At 34.7% G+C, this 16,724-nt stretch overlaps 1 protein-coding gene across 1 annotated transcript in view; it reads left to right on the forward strand.

Annotated features, from left to right (window-relative positions):
- The window catches only part of LAMA1 (laminin subunit alpha 1), a 210,069-nt gene that overhangs the window by 97,746 nt on the left and 95,599 nt on the right, over nt 1-16,724 (forward strand). The window contains exons 18-26 of the mRNA XM_043975002.1: nt 1,064-1,150; nt 4,072-4,283; nt 5,177-5,283; nt 5,926-6,106; nt 8,416-8,552; nt 9,906-10,142; nt 12,681-12,824; nt 14,562-14,741; nt 16,268-16,453. Of these exons, the coding sequence (XP_043830937.1) occupies nt 1,064-1,150; nt 4,072-4,283; nt 5,177-5,283; nt 5,926-6,106; nt 8,416-8,552; nt 9,906-10,142; nt 12,681-12,824; nt 14,562-14,741; nt 16,268-16,453 (1,471 nt within the window). The remainder of the gene's footprint in view (nt 1-1,063; nt 1,151-4,071; nt 4,284-5,176; nt 5,284-5,925; nt 6,107-8,415; nt 8,553-9,905; nt 10,143-12,680; nt 12,825-14,561; nt 14,742-16,267; nt 16,454-16,724) is intronic.

Genomic DNA, 16,724 nt, shown 5'->3' on the forward strand with positions numbered 1-16,724 from the left:
ATTGGAACAGTCTTTGTGAATCTGGGTTTATTCCCATACCCCAAAGAGGAATCAGAGTGGAACTCTATGGGTATTGTGGTACATATACATATAAAGATATACACATGTATTTACTACAACATCTATATCTATGAGTATGTATATCTGTGTGTATAAAACACACACATATATATGTATATATATAACCTAGCTGTTCCATATATAAAGACAAACACAAATACATATATTATACAAACATGTATGTTTTTTATATATATGTGTGTGTGTGTGTGTTCATATAATATATGTATTTGTGTTTGTCTTTATATATGGGACAGCTTGGTGGTTCAGTAGATAAGAGTGCCAGGCCTGAAGTCAGGAAGACTCATCTTACTGATTTCAAATATGTCTCAGATTTTTACTGGCTATGCTACCTTGGGCAAGTCACTTCTCCCTGTTTGCTTCAGTTTCCTCATTTGTAAAATGAGTTTGAGAAGGAAATGGCAAACCATTCCAGTATCTTTGCAAGAAAAACCCCAGATGGGGTCATGAAGAGTTGGACACGGCTAAAAACAACTGAACGACAACAATGAAAATATGTTTATTTTTAGGGTATCCCAAAAATCTTAGTTCAGTTTTAAGTTTTAGTAGCTTAATGTAATAGCATAATTTAATTTATTTAAACTTTGATATCTTAGAACTACTGTCCTTTGGAATAGTCTGTATGTATGCATATGTGTGTATATATGTTTGCATGCAAGCATATGTCTATCTTTCTATTCAGAGAGAGATAGAAAGAGGGAGAGACAGGTATGCACACACATATAATAAGCCTTGATACTTACCTAGTCAAAAGTGAAAAGAATTTTCAGAAAACTACACTGAGAGGTAGTTATACAGATCTTGAAAGAGATCATGAATCAAACCTTTGCATGAAATCTCCTCCTGCCTCCTTGCCAGGCTCTGCTATTGATCAAGTAATAATCACACGGATATGGAGGAGGAAATAGGCCTTTAAAATGTTTAGCATTTTGATATTATCCAAAGGCAGAAAAAACATCTTTTCATAGATACCTCTTGTTAGTTTCAGCCCTACTTGCCATTTGGATGATGGAGATGAAGTTATCTGTGATCAGTGTCAACCAGGATATACAGGAATGTGGTGTGAGAGGTTGGTATTCTTGTGTTGTTTAACTTTTTGAAAGGTTGTAATTTTCCAGAGTATGGATTTGTTTTAAAAAAAAATAAATTTACTTATTAATTTTAACATTCTTTTCTTTTTTACATTTCAAGTTCCAAATTCTCTTCTTCCCTCCTACCCTACCTCCATCCACCGCAGAGGCAAACAAAATTATATCAATTATGCATGTAAAATAATAAAAACCATTTCCATATTAGCCATATTGCATGAAAAGCAAAAAAAAGGAGAAAATTATACTTCATTTTGCACTCAGAGTTCATCAGTTCTCTCTGTGGTGGTGGATAGCATTTTTTCTTCATGAATACTTTGAAATTGCCTTAAATAATTTTATTGATCAGAGTAGCCAAGTATTTCACAGTTGATCATTATTACAACATTGCGATTGCTATGCACAATAATCTTTCCGTTCTCATTTCATTTTGCATCAGTTCATATAAGTCGTACAATTTTTGTTGTGTTTTTTTTTTTCCTGAAAGCACCCATGGCCTTGTGATTTCCCATAACAAAACAGAATTCTACTCTTACAATTATATGCCACAACTTGTTCAGCCATTCCCCAATTGATAAGCATCCCTCAATTTTCAATTCTTTGTCACTACAAAAAGAGCTCCTATATTCTTGTATGTACAAATATTGTATAAATGTATAAATATTATTATACATATAAGTCTTTTTCCTTTTCCTTTGCTCTCTGTGGGCTAAAGACCTAGTAGTGGTATTACTAGGTTGCAGGGCATACACAGTTTTATAGCCTGTTAGGCATACTACAGAATTGTTCTCTAGAATGATTGGGCCAGTTCACATCACCACCAATAATTTATTAGTGAACCTATTTCAATAATTCTTAAATTATCTTTCATTAGTCTATTTTCCAGGTCAATTATTTTCCTGATGAGATATTTCTTGTTTTCTTGTATCTTCTTTCATTATTTTGACTTGTTTCTTGATTTCTCATGGAGTCATAGCTTCCACTTGCCCAATTCTAATTTTTTAGAAATTAATTTTCATACATTTTTTTCCATTTAGTCAATTCTGCTTTTTAACAGTGAGTTCTTCACTGAATTTCCAGACACTGGGGAGAGTCAGGGCAAAGGCACAGAAATTAATTACATAGTGATTGCCTTGTCAGGCCATTGATAAGGAGTCTTTCTGAGCTTATCCAACCTGGTCTTGGCAGAAGATGAACATTCAGCTGTGCTATGTCTTCAGTGAATTTTTGTGTCTCTGTAGCCATTAGGCTAATTCTGGTTTTGGGGTGTTTTTTCAGGTGTTATTTTCTGCAATATTTTTGTGCCTCGTTTACAAAGCCATTATCTTTTCATATTTTTTCTCATTTATTTTCTAAGTTTTTCCTCTACCACTTTTATCTCTTTTACCTCTTCCAGGAATTCTTGTTGAGCTTGGATTCAATTAACATTTTCTTTGAGGCTTTACTTATTGCTGTTTTCACATTGTTTTCTTTCTCTGAGTTTGTGTCTTGGTCTTCTCTACCACCATAGTAGATTTTTATATTCAAGTTCTTTTTTGTTGTTTGTTCATTTTCCCAGCCTATTTCTTGACTTTGAAATTTATGTTAAAATTGGGCTTTGCTCACCTGGGAGTTGGGAAGCACTGTCTCAAGCTTTAGGCCTTTTGTGCTGCTGTTTTCAGAGCTAATTCTAGAGATCTGCAAATTTTAGGTGTTTCCAAGGTTGTTTGTTCCAGGAGAAGTGTGGTCACTGCTCTCTTGTTCTACGACCTGGTCTTTATCCAGGAAAAGTCCCTGCTCCCCTTCAACCACGAGCACTCCTCTTGGCCCTGGAACTGTGACCAGAACTGCTTATGGTTAATAGAGTTGCCAACCAGTGCCTTCTGCACTCAGTGCTTGACAAAGGGTCCTCTGTAATCTCTGACCAGTTTGCCCCACCCTATCACCTCCTCTGGGTTTAGAGCTCCTGAAGTCACTACTGTTGCTGCCTCTGCAGTGGTAACCTCCAAGGCTCTGGTGCTGCATTGTGTGTACCCTTTTTTTTTTTTTTGGTAATTAAATTTTTTAAATAATAAATATTTTTATTTATAATTTTAATATTTTATTTATAATTTTAGCTTCTAATCTTTATCCTTCTTTCCCTCCCTCACCTCCCCCTCATTGCGTGCACAGTTGATTGGACGCCACTCAGTGTCATAGACCTCACCTGCTGACCTCCTAAGTTGTCTTAGGCTGGAAAAATGTTTCATTCTGACCTTTTGTTGGTCTGCTGCTCCAACATTTTATTGAGGAATTGTTTTAAAGTTGGGAGGTGAATGTTGAGAGAGTTCAGCTGGTTATTACTATATCTACCATCTTTCTGTAGTATGTCTTTTTAACATATTTAAATATTTTTTAAGTTGTGACATAATTCATAACTTAGAATCAGAATTTTTATTTGATTTTATGATTCTCTCTCTACACACCTTTTTTACATTGTATTTTTAAAATAAAGTGAATTTAAATGCATTTTATTTTTTATATCTTCATGATAGCCCCTTAAAATAATTCGAGGGGCTCTTTAATCTATTGCAAAACCAGACTTAGGAGTTATTGGTGTATGTACACATGTATATTTTAAAAATCATGGTATGGAATTCTCAGATTACAGGTCATTTGACAAACCAAGGCTACCTGAGCAAATTAGAATTTATGTTTGTCTAGGATGCACTTTATTACATTTTGTTTTAACATGTTAAATCATGAACAAAGAGTGAATTAAGTTTTTGAATGACCAAACCAAAAGATTTGTATTTATGTCTCTATAAATCTTTCACAAAATAGTAAGCCTGATTGAATAACCAGTCAGAGAATCCCTGGATTCTTGGGGAAACTTCTCAGCCAATTGTACTTAGTTTGACCTCGCTCTTGATTGTTTATACAGATGTGCAGACGGTTACTATGGAAATCCAACAGTACCCGGGGAATCCTGCGTCCCATGTGATTGCAGTGGCAATGTGGATCCCCTAGAAGTTGGTCACTGTGACACAGTTACTGGAGAATGTTTGAAGTGTACAGGGAACACAGAGGGCCCTCACTGTGAGAGATGTGCTGATGGGTTCTATGGGGATGCTCTTGTGGCTAAAAATTGTCAAGGTAAGTGGACAGTGAGTGAAATAGACTATGTAATTATCACACTATCTTCACATGACAAAACAACTTTCACACCATAGAATAATTGTGTTTGGGTTGCCACCATCATTGATATTCCTGCCTTGATTCCAAATTGTTTAATTCAGTCAGGCCAGTTTCTCCTCTTTCTACTTGATTCCTAATGAAATTAAAATACAGAGGAAAAAAAATAATTATATCCTAGGAAAGGGTAGGCTATATATGTTATGATACTGACTTTACGTGATGGAGGATGGATACTGGATAAAAAACAACAACTTGTTGGTAAGTACATATTAACTAGACTATTTAAGTGGATGGGATTTTATGCTACATAAAGACAGTAATAAATCCTATTGAACCGAGAAGCCATCCAGGTGAGCAGCACATTTACAAAGCCCTTTTAATTGAATATGTATGGATCTCTCTCTCTCTTCTTTTAACTTTAAAATTGTTGCAGGTAGATGATATAGGAAAAGTCTGTTTAAAAAAAAGTATATTACTTACATACCAGGGTGGCAAACAGATAGTGTGAAAGTCATATTTTATGTGTAATTTTGAAATAAGAATATAGTGGTCAGGGGCATGAAGTGTGGAGGGAAGCACCTCTGAATTGTAGAGATGATATAATCCAAATTTGGTCCAAAAGGAGAAAAATAATGATGTTATAACTATCATGGGAGAAATATGTTTTCATAGTCATTCAAATTATTGAAAGTATAAGTATAAATTTATTGGGTGTACACCCCAATGAAATGTGCTATAATGTACCCATAATGTAAAGATTTTTGCCATGAAGAAGGATGAAATGATCTTCTTGAGTCCTTGTAATGAAGTAAATTTTACTACTTTTTTTCTTTTGGCGGGGAACACATTAGCTTGTTCATGCCATGGAGGAAGCTCTCTTTCCAGTATCTGCCATCATGAGACTGGTCTCTGCAACTGCAAACCAAATGTTATTGGACAGCATTGTGATCAATGCTTGGTAAGAATTGTGGACAAAATGGGAATGAAAAGAGTTAAAATATTTTATTTTTGTTTGTTTCCACACAACTCTTTTTCCATTATTAAATAGTGAATTCCATGTGGGGCTATGGAGGTATGGGAGTGGCTGTATGTAGAAGATTAGGAAGGAGCAGATGTCACAATACCCTAACTGTGCTTTGTAAAACTGACTCAAAATACAGCATTTCCTTTCCCTCTTAAAAGTGTTAAAGTGGATTTGATTCTACATTATTAATAAAGTTTACATATTTGACCTATAAAATAGTTTTATAATGTTATATTTAAATTTATATTATATGTTATTTATATAAAATTAATAATTAATGTTATTTCTTTATAATTACATGCTTATATTTAAATATCTATTTAACATTATTAAACAAACTATTTTGCAGGCCATGTACAGAAGCTTTATTAATTATAGAAGCTATACATATATGGATGTGTGTGTGCATACTCACATATATAGTCTTCCAAAAGTTAAGACTTTTTAAACACTCTGTTTATATTAAAGCTTTAATTCTTTAAAACTGCAATAAGGCTTTTGGAACACCTGTATAAATTTCTTTAATCATGTTTTTGTTCTCATGTTGGGTTTTTTTTCTTTTACTTTCTTGAATAGAATGGCTATTATGGTTTGAACACAGGACTTGGTTGCCTGCCCTGTAACTGTAGTCAGTTAGGTTCAGTGTCTGACACTTGTAGTGATGAAGGGCAGTGTCACTGTATGCCAGGAGTTGCTGGGCAAAGATGTGATCGGTGTGCTCGCGGCTTTTATGGTTATCAAGATGGCAGGTGCACACGTAAGTAGTCTATTCTTTTAAATACTTTTACTCTGGGAATATTTTTCCAACAAAATTTTATAAGTTGTTTAAGAGCCAAGGAAAATTACTTATGAGGAATTAAGAAAATTAGAGAGAAAAAGTTATTAAGATTAAGCAATCATAATAACTTATTAAGATTAAGCAATCTAATCAGTTTATGCAACAGTTCTGGTTTGTTCTTTATTTCATATTTCTAATTTTATAATCCAAACACAATTGCGCTAATGGTTGCAAAATTACAGATTTTGTAAATCTTCAGAATGAATGCCTACTTTTTGGTAATTCAGCATCATTTGCCCCTTCTAAAATGCATTCTGCAAGGGGACAAATTTTTGCTGAAAATGACAGTGGAAAATTACTTAGACACCTCTTTTAAATGTTTTTAGGAATATGTAATGATTTACTGATGTTGTTTCATCTAGCACATAAAAAATGTTAACATGGGCAGCTAGATGGCACAGTGGATAGAGCACCGGCCCTGGATTCAGGAGTACCTGAGTTCAAATCCGGCCTCAGACACTTAACACTTACTAGCTGTGTGACCCTGGGCAAGTCACTTAACCCCAATTGCCTCACTAAAAAAAAAATGTTAACATAAGGATTTAATGAAGTCACATCCAATGAATGGTCTTTTCACTTGCCATTGAAAGCAAGTTAATTATTTTAAATGCTATTAAATTAAGGGAATAAAGGAAAGAATTCATTTTTCCTATATATTTTCAGTTAGATTTTTAATACTTTTATTAGGTCTTTTACATAATGAGTATTAATAAATACTTGCAGAATTAATGTTACAAAAATGTTAGCCTTTCCTATTTATGAATGCTATCTAATTTGGTGTATAAAATTAATGAAACAAAGGTCATTCATATAAAAATATGGTGAGATTGAGTCTCATTCTCCTTATTCAGCTTAATGTTTGTTTCCTATTTACATTTTGTTGGAGTTGTGATTGTCAGTGAGATAATTGTTCCACCAATGCAGAAATGACCCCTGCATTCCCTTTTCTTCTGTGATTCTTATTCATGTATTTCCCTGACTCCTCTAAAGAGAATCAATTCAATGTCCTAGAGTCCTTCATCTTGCTCTTTTCAAACACTTTTAATTTGAGTACCAGTGTAGCCTTTTCATCTTTCCAGCAGTTGTCTCATTCTTCCTATACGACTGTCGCACTACCTTTTCCTAAAATTATTCTTGATAATATTTAAGATCACTGCATCTTACAGAGAAATCATTAGTGTCATTCTTCAGCTTACTCACAACCACCATGCAGTTTTCCATTGTCCTTTCAGTTTTCTCTAAATTGCTTTCTTCTAAGATACTGGTGTTGCATGATTTAATGTCATCTATTATTACCAGGGAATTTCTGTTATTCAAGAATCATGCTTGTTACTGTTTGCAATCTTAGAAACATTGAAATTTCCCATTATGTTATATAAGAGAACTTAGTTTAAAATAAAAGTTTGTAATTATTCTATATACCTGAAAATTATGGTGATGATTTCTTATGAGTAGATCACAGAATCATATAGAGCTAGAAGGGAACTCAGAAGTCATAACTGATGAATTTCATAATTTTAAAAATATTATACCATTTACTATGTACTAATGTTAATTAATATTATATCTCAGACTTTGGAAGAATTTTGGCAATGTGTACTTTCTGTAGTGAAAATGAAAATTTTAATTGATTTTAACTCTCTGACATATAACTTTAAACAGGTCATTGATATAATGAATAAAAGGCCATTTAATAGAACAATGATGTCTAAACTTGTCCCACAAAGACCAGCACGCCTCATCCTAGTCTTTGACTTATCACCAAATTCTTCTGATTCCATTTCTAATTTTATTTTCTTCACTCATGTGTTAGAGCTGGTGCCATCAAACATTACAACTTTTGGGGGGTTCTTGGTCCTTCAAGTCTCTAATAAATCATTTCTTCTATAGATCATATGAATCATTGGCTAAATAAAATAATTTCAAATTTGTTTACATTTTCCTACCTTCTTTCTTTCTTCTCAAGTCCTCATTATATCCTTCCCAATGAGCATCTCTCTGGCCTTGAGAACTGACCCAAATTTGTCTTACAGAGGGCCCTTTGGGAGGAGAGAGGGTCTGTCACATGATTCCATTTTAGGAAACCGCCATGCAGTGGATATATTTTTGAGATTATTCAATTAAGTAAAATTTTTTCGAATTTTCATTTTCATTTTTTTTCATTTTCTTTAAATGGTTACCACTCCAAATTCTTAATTATGGGGGGAATATTTTTTTCTTTATTGCAGCTTGTAACTGTGCTCATACTGAGAATACCTGTGATCCACAATCTGGAGAATGTATCTGCCCTCCTCATACTCAAGGATTAAAGTGTGAAAAATGTGAAGATGAGTACTGGGGACATGATCCTGAGCTGGGATGCAAGGTATCTAGTGATGGTCAGCACCATTGAAATTACCAAGAAACATGTATAAATACACATTTTGAAATTACATATCCTACCTGATACTATAATGATTATATGCAAATTAAAGCCTGCTCTTTCTTAATGTCAAAATATGTTTACTATTGGGGCCTTTCATATTACTTAGATTTATTTATTTGCTTATTCATCTTATCTACTAAGGTATTAAAATACCTTTAAAGCATACTTATTTTTAAGTCAATTTACCTTTCAGGAATCAAATCACTTCTGAAGGAAGAAAACCATTACAAACAAATCATCCCAAACCAATTCATTCTTCCCTTGTATTTTTGCAAGATCTTTTTGTAGACATTGAGGCCGTCATGCCCTCACACCCACAAAGAATTTTATTTGTAATTGATTCTACTTAGTATTTATATTTATGATATAACACCTATCATAATTGATTTTTGAACATCTATCATGATTAATGGCAGCTATGTGGTGCAGTAGATACCATGCCGGGCCTAGAGTCAAGAAGACATGATTTCAAATTGGCCTCATTCACTTTAAAGCTGTGCGACCCTAGACAAATCATTTAACCCTCCTTGCCTCCATATCTTTGCCAAGAAAACCCCAAATGGACACACGAAGAATCAAATGCAACTGAAACAACTGAGCAACAACAAATTATGATTGATACCATAACATGAATAGTTCAATTTCTTTTAGATATGGTACTAAGGAATTTCAGCTCCCAATATGAAGACAATACATTTTAATACTCTTTCAGATATAATTATGCAATGAACCTATTCTTTCAAGTGAAAAGTGAAGTAAATTGCTTCATTTTGAAGACATTTATTCCTTCATGATACTGGATTCCTATCTAATTTGCTACTGTTAAAATAGATGTGCTTCCCAGAGATTAGTGAAATGGTATCTTACTGAGGTCTATATTTTTGTAGTATATAATTATCCTTCAAATTCTGACAGTTAAGCTCACTCTGTTTTGAAAGCAGAGGAAAGAAAAAGTGAAGGTCAATTACATGAGCTCTAAGGTAATTCTTTAGTCAATCAATCGACCAACACTTCTACTTGTCTTATTTTAACCCTAAAAATACTTCTTCTATGGATTAATCACAATGTTAAGGGAAATGAGACGTGTCCAGAAAACTCACAAACATCCAGGAATAGTTTCAGGATTCTTTACATAGAATGCAAAGTGATGCTATGGGAGAATTGTAGGATAAGGTTTTTCCCCTCCTTTGGGATTTTCCTATAATGCTATTATGTCTCTTATGAGAACTCAAAACCAAACAGCAACAAAAACAAAATAAGCTCCATTAAAACGCTTGATTTTGTTTCCTTTAGGCTTGCAATTGCAGCAGTATAGGATCAACCAGTCGTCAGTGTGATTTGTCAACTGGCCAATGCCCATGTCGACAGCAATATGGAGGACAAAGATGCAATGAGTGTGCCTTAGGTTTCCGAGACTACCCAGATTGTGTATCCTGTGACTGTGAAATGAGTGGTACAAAAAGAGACACGTGTGATGAGAAACGAGGTGTTTGTAGTTGTGAAGAAGAAACGGGCACCTGTTTTTGCAAGGTATCCTCCACAAACAAATTTCTTTTCCTTTCTCTTATTGCATTTATACATTTCTTTCTTTCTTCCCCCTTTCAAATGAATAGCATACTTTGAAACTTTTCCCTCAGGGGCAATTCATGTTAGAAGAGTCAGCAGTAACTTGAGGGTCCTATTTAATGGAAATGTTGAGTCCTCCATAACCTTAAGCTCAGTGGGCACTTTGACAGAACAATGGCTTTCTTCTTTAAATTGGATTTTGATGGTTTATAACAACAGTCAAAGTTGACAGTGCCAGTCTGAACAACACAAACTGACTTCTCATTTGTTCCATTTGGCCGAGTAGCTAATCTGTTGTGAGTATAAAAGAATAAAATAGATTATCCAGAATGCCAAGAAGATTGTGGTTGAACAATGCTTGTGTGACTACATTACATTACATGCGATGCCCTAGAACTGAAGAAAATTAGTGGATATTTTGTATTTGATTAGAAAAGTAGAAAAGCAGTGTCATATTTAGCTATACCTCATCTGTGCAATACAGATGCTTTAAAAAAAACTTTCAGCTTGAAATCATAGTTTGGGATAAGATTCTATTTTTTCCTAGGTAATCAAAATAAAATGCCAAAGCTAATTTTGCTTTTAAAAAAATAAGCAGGAGTTCTAATTCCTAAAATACATGTGGTTCTTGTCATTTTTAAAATGTACTCTATATTCAAGCCAAACTAGACCATTAGATGTCTCCCAAACTCTATGTTTCATGTGCCATCTTTGTAGCTTCACAGAAATCATTCCTTATGCTCTGAATGCACAGTCTCCTGTCTCTGCCTCTCAAAATGCTGAGCTTCTTCCATGGTTCAGTTTTAGTGTCACCAAATGTCTAGATCCTCCTAGATGTTAGGAATCTTTCCTGCTTCAGATTTTCTTGCATTTAGTTATTTGGGTACATGTTCTATCCCCTATGTAAGTCTATCAGCTCCTTGAGGGAAAGGAATATATGTCTGATTTTTATTTTTGTATGCCCAGCATCTTCTACAAGAATCTTGTATGGAGGAGGCACAATAAGTATTTGTTGAATTGAATTGAATACCTTGGAAGAAAAGTTAAAAAGAGGGGGCATCTAGGTGGTGCAGTGGATAAAACACCAGCCCTGGATTCAGGAGGACATGAGTTCAAATGTGACCTTAGACACTTGACACTTGTGTAACCCTGGGCAAGTCACTTAACCCTCATTGTCCTGCAAAAAAAATAATAAAATAAAACAAAAAGAACTTCACAATGAATACCTAGAAGGAAGAAAAATGGGAAATGACACTAATAACAAGCTACCTTTAAATTTTTTTTTTTGGTAGGGCAATGAGGGTTAAGTGACTTGCCCAGGGTCACACAGCTAGTAAGTGTCAAGTGTCTGAGGCCAGATTCAAACTCAGATCCTCCTGAATCCAAGGCAGGTGCTTAATTCACGGCACCACCTAGCTGCCCCACAAGCTACCTTTTTTAGAGAGAGATCTTCCTTTACCTTTTCCAAGACAAATTATTTAAAAGGTATTTAAATATGTTCTTTCCTTCTGTTCTCTCTCTCTTTCATTGTTCTCTCTCCTTTCTCTCTCTTCTCTTTCTCTCTCCTCTCATTGTTCTCTCTCTGATTTCTCTTTCTCTCCTTTTTTCTCTTCCCTCTCTCATTTTTCTTTCCTTTGTTTCCCTCTTCTCTCATTGTTCTCTCTCCTTTCTTTCTCTCCTTTCTTTCTCTCCTCTCTCTCTCTCTCTCTCTCTCTCTCTCTCTCTCTCTCTCTCTCTCTCTCTCTCTCTCTCCTTCTCTCTCATACACACACACATGCAAAGTATACTTAGGAAATTTCAGAAAAAAAGTTTTTTTCTTTATGTTTTCCTTAGTTGATATTGTGGTGCATATCTCAACAACTGATCCATGCTTATTTGTTGATGTTTGATTTTTCTTTGGAATCTTTGATCTCTAATTACTTATATTTAATAAAGTACTGTGAATTCATTGTAAAATTAATCTGTTATAAGGATGACAATTTTTGTTTCAAATATTGAAGCACATTTTAGGCAGCATGATGGGATAATGGATAGAGTGCTGGACTTGGATTTAGAAAAAACTGAGTTCAAATGCAGCCTCAGACATTTACTAGCTATCTAATTTTGGGCAAGCCACTTAACCTCTCTGCCTCTGTTTCTTCATCTATAAAATAGGAATTATAATAGTGCCTACCTCCCAGAATTGTTCTGAGAATCAACTTTATAAAGCACTTTCTTTGCAAAACTTAAAGCACTATGTAAATGCTATGTATTTTTATTACTTTCAGCATATTTTAAAGTATAGGAAACATTGTTTTTTTTAGGTTTTGAGTTAATCTAACATACCGGACTATACTTATGAAATTGTATAAAAACTCGTGGAAACAGTCATATGCTCTTAGGTCTGACTTTTGAAAACTTTAGTTGCTTAATGTTAATCTCTTGGAATTTATACCCCATGCATATAATGTCTTTGGAAACATTTTCCAGTTCTCAGAGTTTGACTTTTTTTTTCTCTCATAGGAAAATGTGTTTGGTCTTCACTGCAGTGAATGTAAGATGGGAACTTTTGCACTCCATGATAACAATCCCTTGGGCTGCTCTCCTTGTTTCTGTTTTGGGATGACACACTTCTGTTCAGAATTAGAAGGATATGTTAGAATCCCTGTAAGTAATATAACTTTATGTCTGAATTTTGCAATTCCATATATATTGGTAACTATTTTCTACCCTCTTTGACTTTTTTTCATAGCAGGAATGAGGGTTGTAAAGAGATTTCAAAGCTGGTAAGTTAAATATTATTTTGTCAAGACATCTCTCATAGATGATGTTGGAATCATTAACAGTTTTTGCTTCTCTTGTAACAGGCAGGAGAAATAGAAGGAAACCAAAAAAGAGAGAGATAACACAGTATATTAGAAAAACCCTTAACTGAAAATTTGGAGAATGAGATTTTAGCCACCAACTCACTGCCTGACTTTAAGCAAGTTATTTAATCTCTAGGTTTGTTTCCTCATTCATCTATAATATGAGAGAATTGGAAGAGGATCATATGGAATAGATGACCTCTAAGATCCTTTCCAGGTTAAAAACATCCTGATTTTTTTCTCAGTCCTGATACTTCTTGACTTCTCTGCTACATTTGACACTATTGACCATCCCCTCCCTCTGGATACCTTTGCCTCCCTAGGTTTTCATGATATTTTTATGGCCCTATTAGAAATTCTTTCATTCTCTTTTGAGGAGTCTTGTCCTGTTCCCCACTGAGGGGCATCCCAGGGATCTGCCCTAAATCTTCTCCTCTTTATCTCCACATACTCTCTTTTCATAATGCCTTTACCATAATTTCTATGTAGATAACTCCCACAACTTATTTCTCCTCTTAGCTCCAGTCCTTTAGTGCCAGCTGCCTGCTGGACATCCCTACCTGAATGTCTCACTGGCATCTCATTCTAACGATATCCAAAAATGAATGAATTATTATCTTTCCCACTGTAACCTTCTTACTTCCCTATTTCTATTGATAAGGACATCTTCCTGTCACCCAGGTTTACAGCTCTTGACTCTTGACTCTCACTAATCACATATATCTATCTCCCCAGTGTCTCTTACATCCACCCCTTTCCTTTTATTCACACAGAAACCTCCCTCATCCAGGCAAGCATCACACCTCAAGTAGACTATTCTATCAGTCTACCCATTGGCCTCCCTGCCTCAAGGCTTTCTCCTCTCCAATCTATCCTCCATCTAGTTGTCAGGTTGATATCCCTAGAAGTACAGGTCTGACCACATCATGTAATCAAGATGCTTCAGTGCCCCCACTTCTCAATCTGGAATTTAAACCCCTTCACACTCTCAGCTTATTGGACTTTGTATTGGACTATGTATTTTGTATTTTAAAAATCCATGTATAGGTTGTATTCCCCCAGTAGAATGTAAGCTTCTTGAGGGTAGAAACTTTTTTCCCTTTTACCCTCAGTACATAATACCAGGCCTGGCTTACTAAATGCTTACTTAATTGAGTGGATTTTTATGATCCCAACCCATTCCATTTTCTTGCTTGCTTGTTATTAAGTGAAATAACTTTTAATGGTACAGAAGGCTTGGAATACATGTTAAAGCATGATTGGAGACTGCACTTTTTAGTTCTGCCTCTTAGGTCATCTAACTGGTAGTTATTGATATAACAATTTATGGGATGCAGCAGCTTGAAGTACTTTCAAGCATTTTAATCCTTGTATTTATGTTAAACATGCAACTTCACATACTAATCCAACAAATTAGTTGTCTTCTATCTTACTGTTCATTTATTTATTTGCAAAAATCTCTTTTTGGTCCTTGAAATTCACATGCATTATTCATTGGTACTTACAATCAAGTGTCTTTTTTTTCTTTGATATATAGATAACACTAACCCCAGACCAATCTGTTCTGAGGGTGGTTTCCCAAAGCAATCTTGAAGGAACAATAGAGGGGGTGTATTTCCAGCACCCTGAGGTCTTATTGGATGCTGTCACTGTCAGACAGTATGTGAATGCAGAACCTTTTTACTGGAGGCTACCCAGTCAATTTCTGGGAGACCAGGTAAGAGATAACATTTAGAGGCAATAGAGATTTGCTTGAGGACAGAGATGATAATTTAAAATTGGGATAGATATAATTAACTAACTTATAAATTAAGAAAAACAATTTTTTCTTTATAGACTGGTGAAACTTTCTTTTTAACATATAATACATCATCAAGAGTCCTGAATTAAATTTGGGAAGACCTCACCAAAGTTATCGATTTTTATTCTTAGTCTCTTTAGGATAATACTACCTGGTGGTAGTTTCTATCTAGAAGCAAATAGAATGTGCGGTGGACAAAGTTCTAGAGCTGGGGGTCAGGAAGACCTGAGTTCCAATCCAGCTTCAGACACTTACTAGCTGTATGATATTGGGCAAGTCATTTAACCTCTGTTTCTCACAGGTTACAAAACTAAAATAGAGATAATAACTGTACCTATCTCCCAGGGTTGTTTTGAGGACCAAATGATCTAATATTGTAAGGTACTTAACAAGAGTTCCTGGCATACAGTAAACAATAAATGCTTGTTTCTTTCCTTCCTCTTATTCTTTAAAAGTAGTATTCACGGGGGCAGCTAGGTGGCACAGTAGATAAAGCACTGGCCCTGGATTCAGGAGGACCTGAGTTCAAATTTGGCCTCAGACACTTGATACTTACTAGGTGTGTGACCTTGGGCAAGTCACTTAATCCTCATTGCCCCACCCCAACCCCCAAAAAAGTGGTATTCACATTTAGATCATACCAAGATTGCAAGTACATACTTTTGTTCAAACCATAAAGCATTTAGAGTAAATACAAATAAAATCCTTCCAAGAAAATACTTTTCTAAGTCAAAGGAACTTGAAAAATTATTATTACTTAGTAACCTTTATTTTGAGACAATTCTATTGTCTGCCTTTTGTGATGTCACCCAGAAGAACCATTGCTATAGCCAACCTTGCCATTTATGATCAACCAGAAATAGAAAGGAAAATTCTTTTATGTACACACGAAATGCACTTAAGTTTGTGTCCTAAAAATGTTTGTCCCCAATCTTGTAATTAAAATGTAGTTACAAAATATAATTGTTCAGTAGAACTTTTTCTACAAAATCCTCTTCCTCTGCACTTGTATAATACCTAGTATGAAGCACCCTAAGAAGAAACGCTTAGTTTATAATAGAGATTCATGGCTTCTTATTCATTCCTCTTTTTCTGTTTTTCTTTTGTATGGAAATGTTTATGTTTAATGGTGTTTGTCAAGTTCATGATAAAAAAAAGAAAATTTAGAGAGGAAAGTTTAAAGGGAAGAAGACAAACTTCTAAGCAATAGGAAATATTGGGCAATCAATATTGCATGCCTTTTAACATCTGATAAGTGAAAGACATGGAGAAAAACTATGCATTTCCAGAATAGCTACATAACCTTGATGAAAAGCCTTTTTAAATTAAATTCTTAAGATTTTATTGTAAGTTTTAAAATAATGGCAGGAACTTTAAAGTGAAGTATTTTTACATCAATGCTCTTTTACAGAAATAAATATAACAATTTATCTTTTGAACAGCTCATGGCCTATGGTGGAAAACTGAAGTACACGGTGGCTTTTTATTCATCAGATGGTATTGGGACTTACAACTTTGAGCCACAGATTCTGATAAAGGGTGGCCGCACTAGTAAGCTTGTCATTTACATGAATATCCCGGCTCCTGAGAATGGAGTGAGAAAGGAACAAGAAGTAGACATGAAGGAGGTGAATAACATGATCATTTTCCTTAGATTCTTTGAGAAATGTAAAACTATCTATTATCACTTTAGTGAGTTGATAAAATATATAGTCCAGGAGATAACAAAAAAAGACTAAGAGTATCTTTCATGAACCATGAACACTAAGGGACTGGGGAGGTGTTTGGGGAAAAGTCTCAACTTTATAGCCTCAGAGGAGTCCAATTTCATTTTAATTAGGTTTAGTAGTAAAGAGTTCTTGCATTCTTTTCATGGTATGACGTTCATTAGGGCACGAA

Source organism: Dromiciops gliroides, chromosome 1 (genome assembly GCF_019393635.1).
Source record: "Dromiciops gliroides isolate mDroGli1 chromosome 1, mDroGli1.pri, whole genome shotgun sequence".
In the NCBI taxonomy this organism is placed as follows: Eukaryota; Metazoa; Chordata; class Mammalia; order Microbiotheria; family Microbiotheriidae; genus Dromiciops; species Dromiciops gliroides.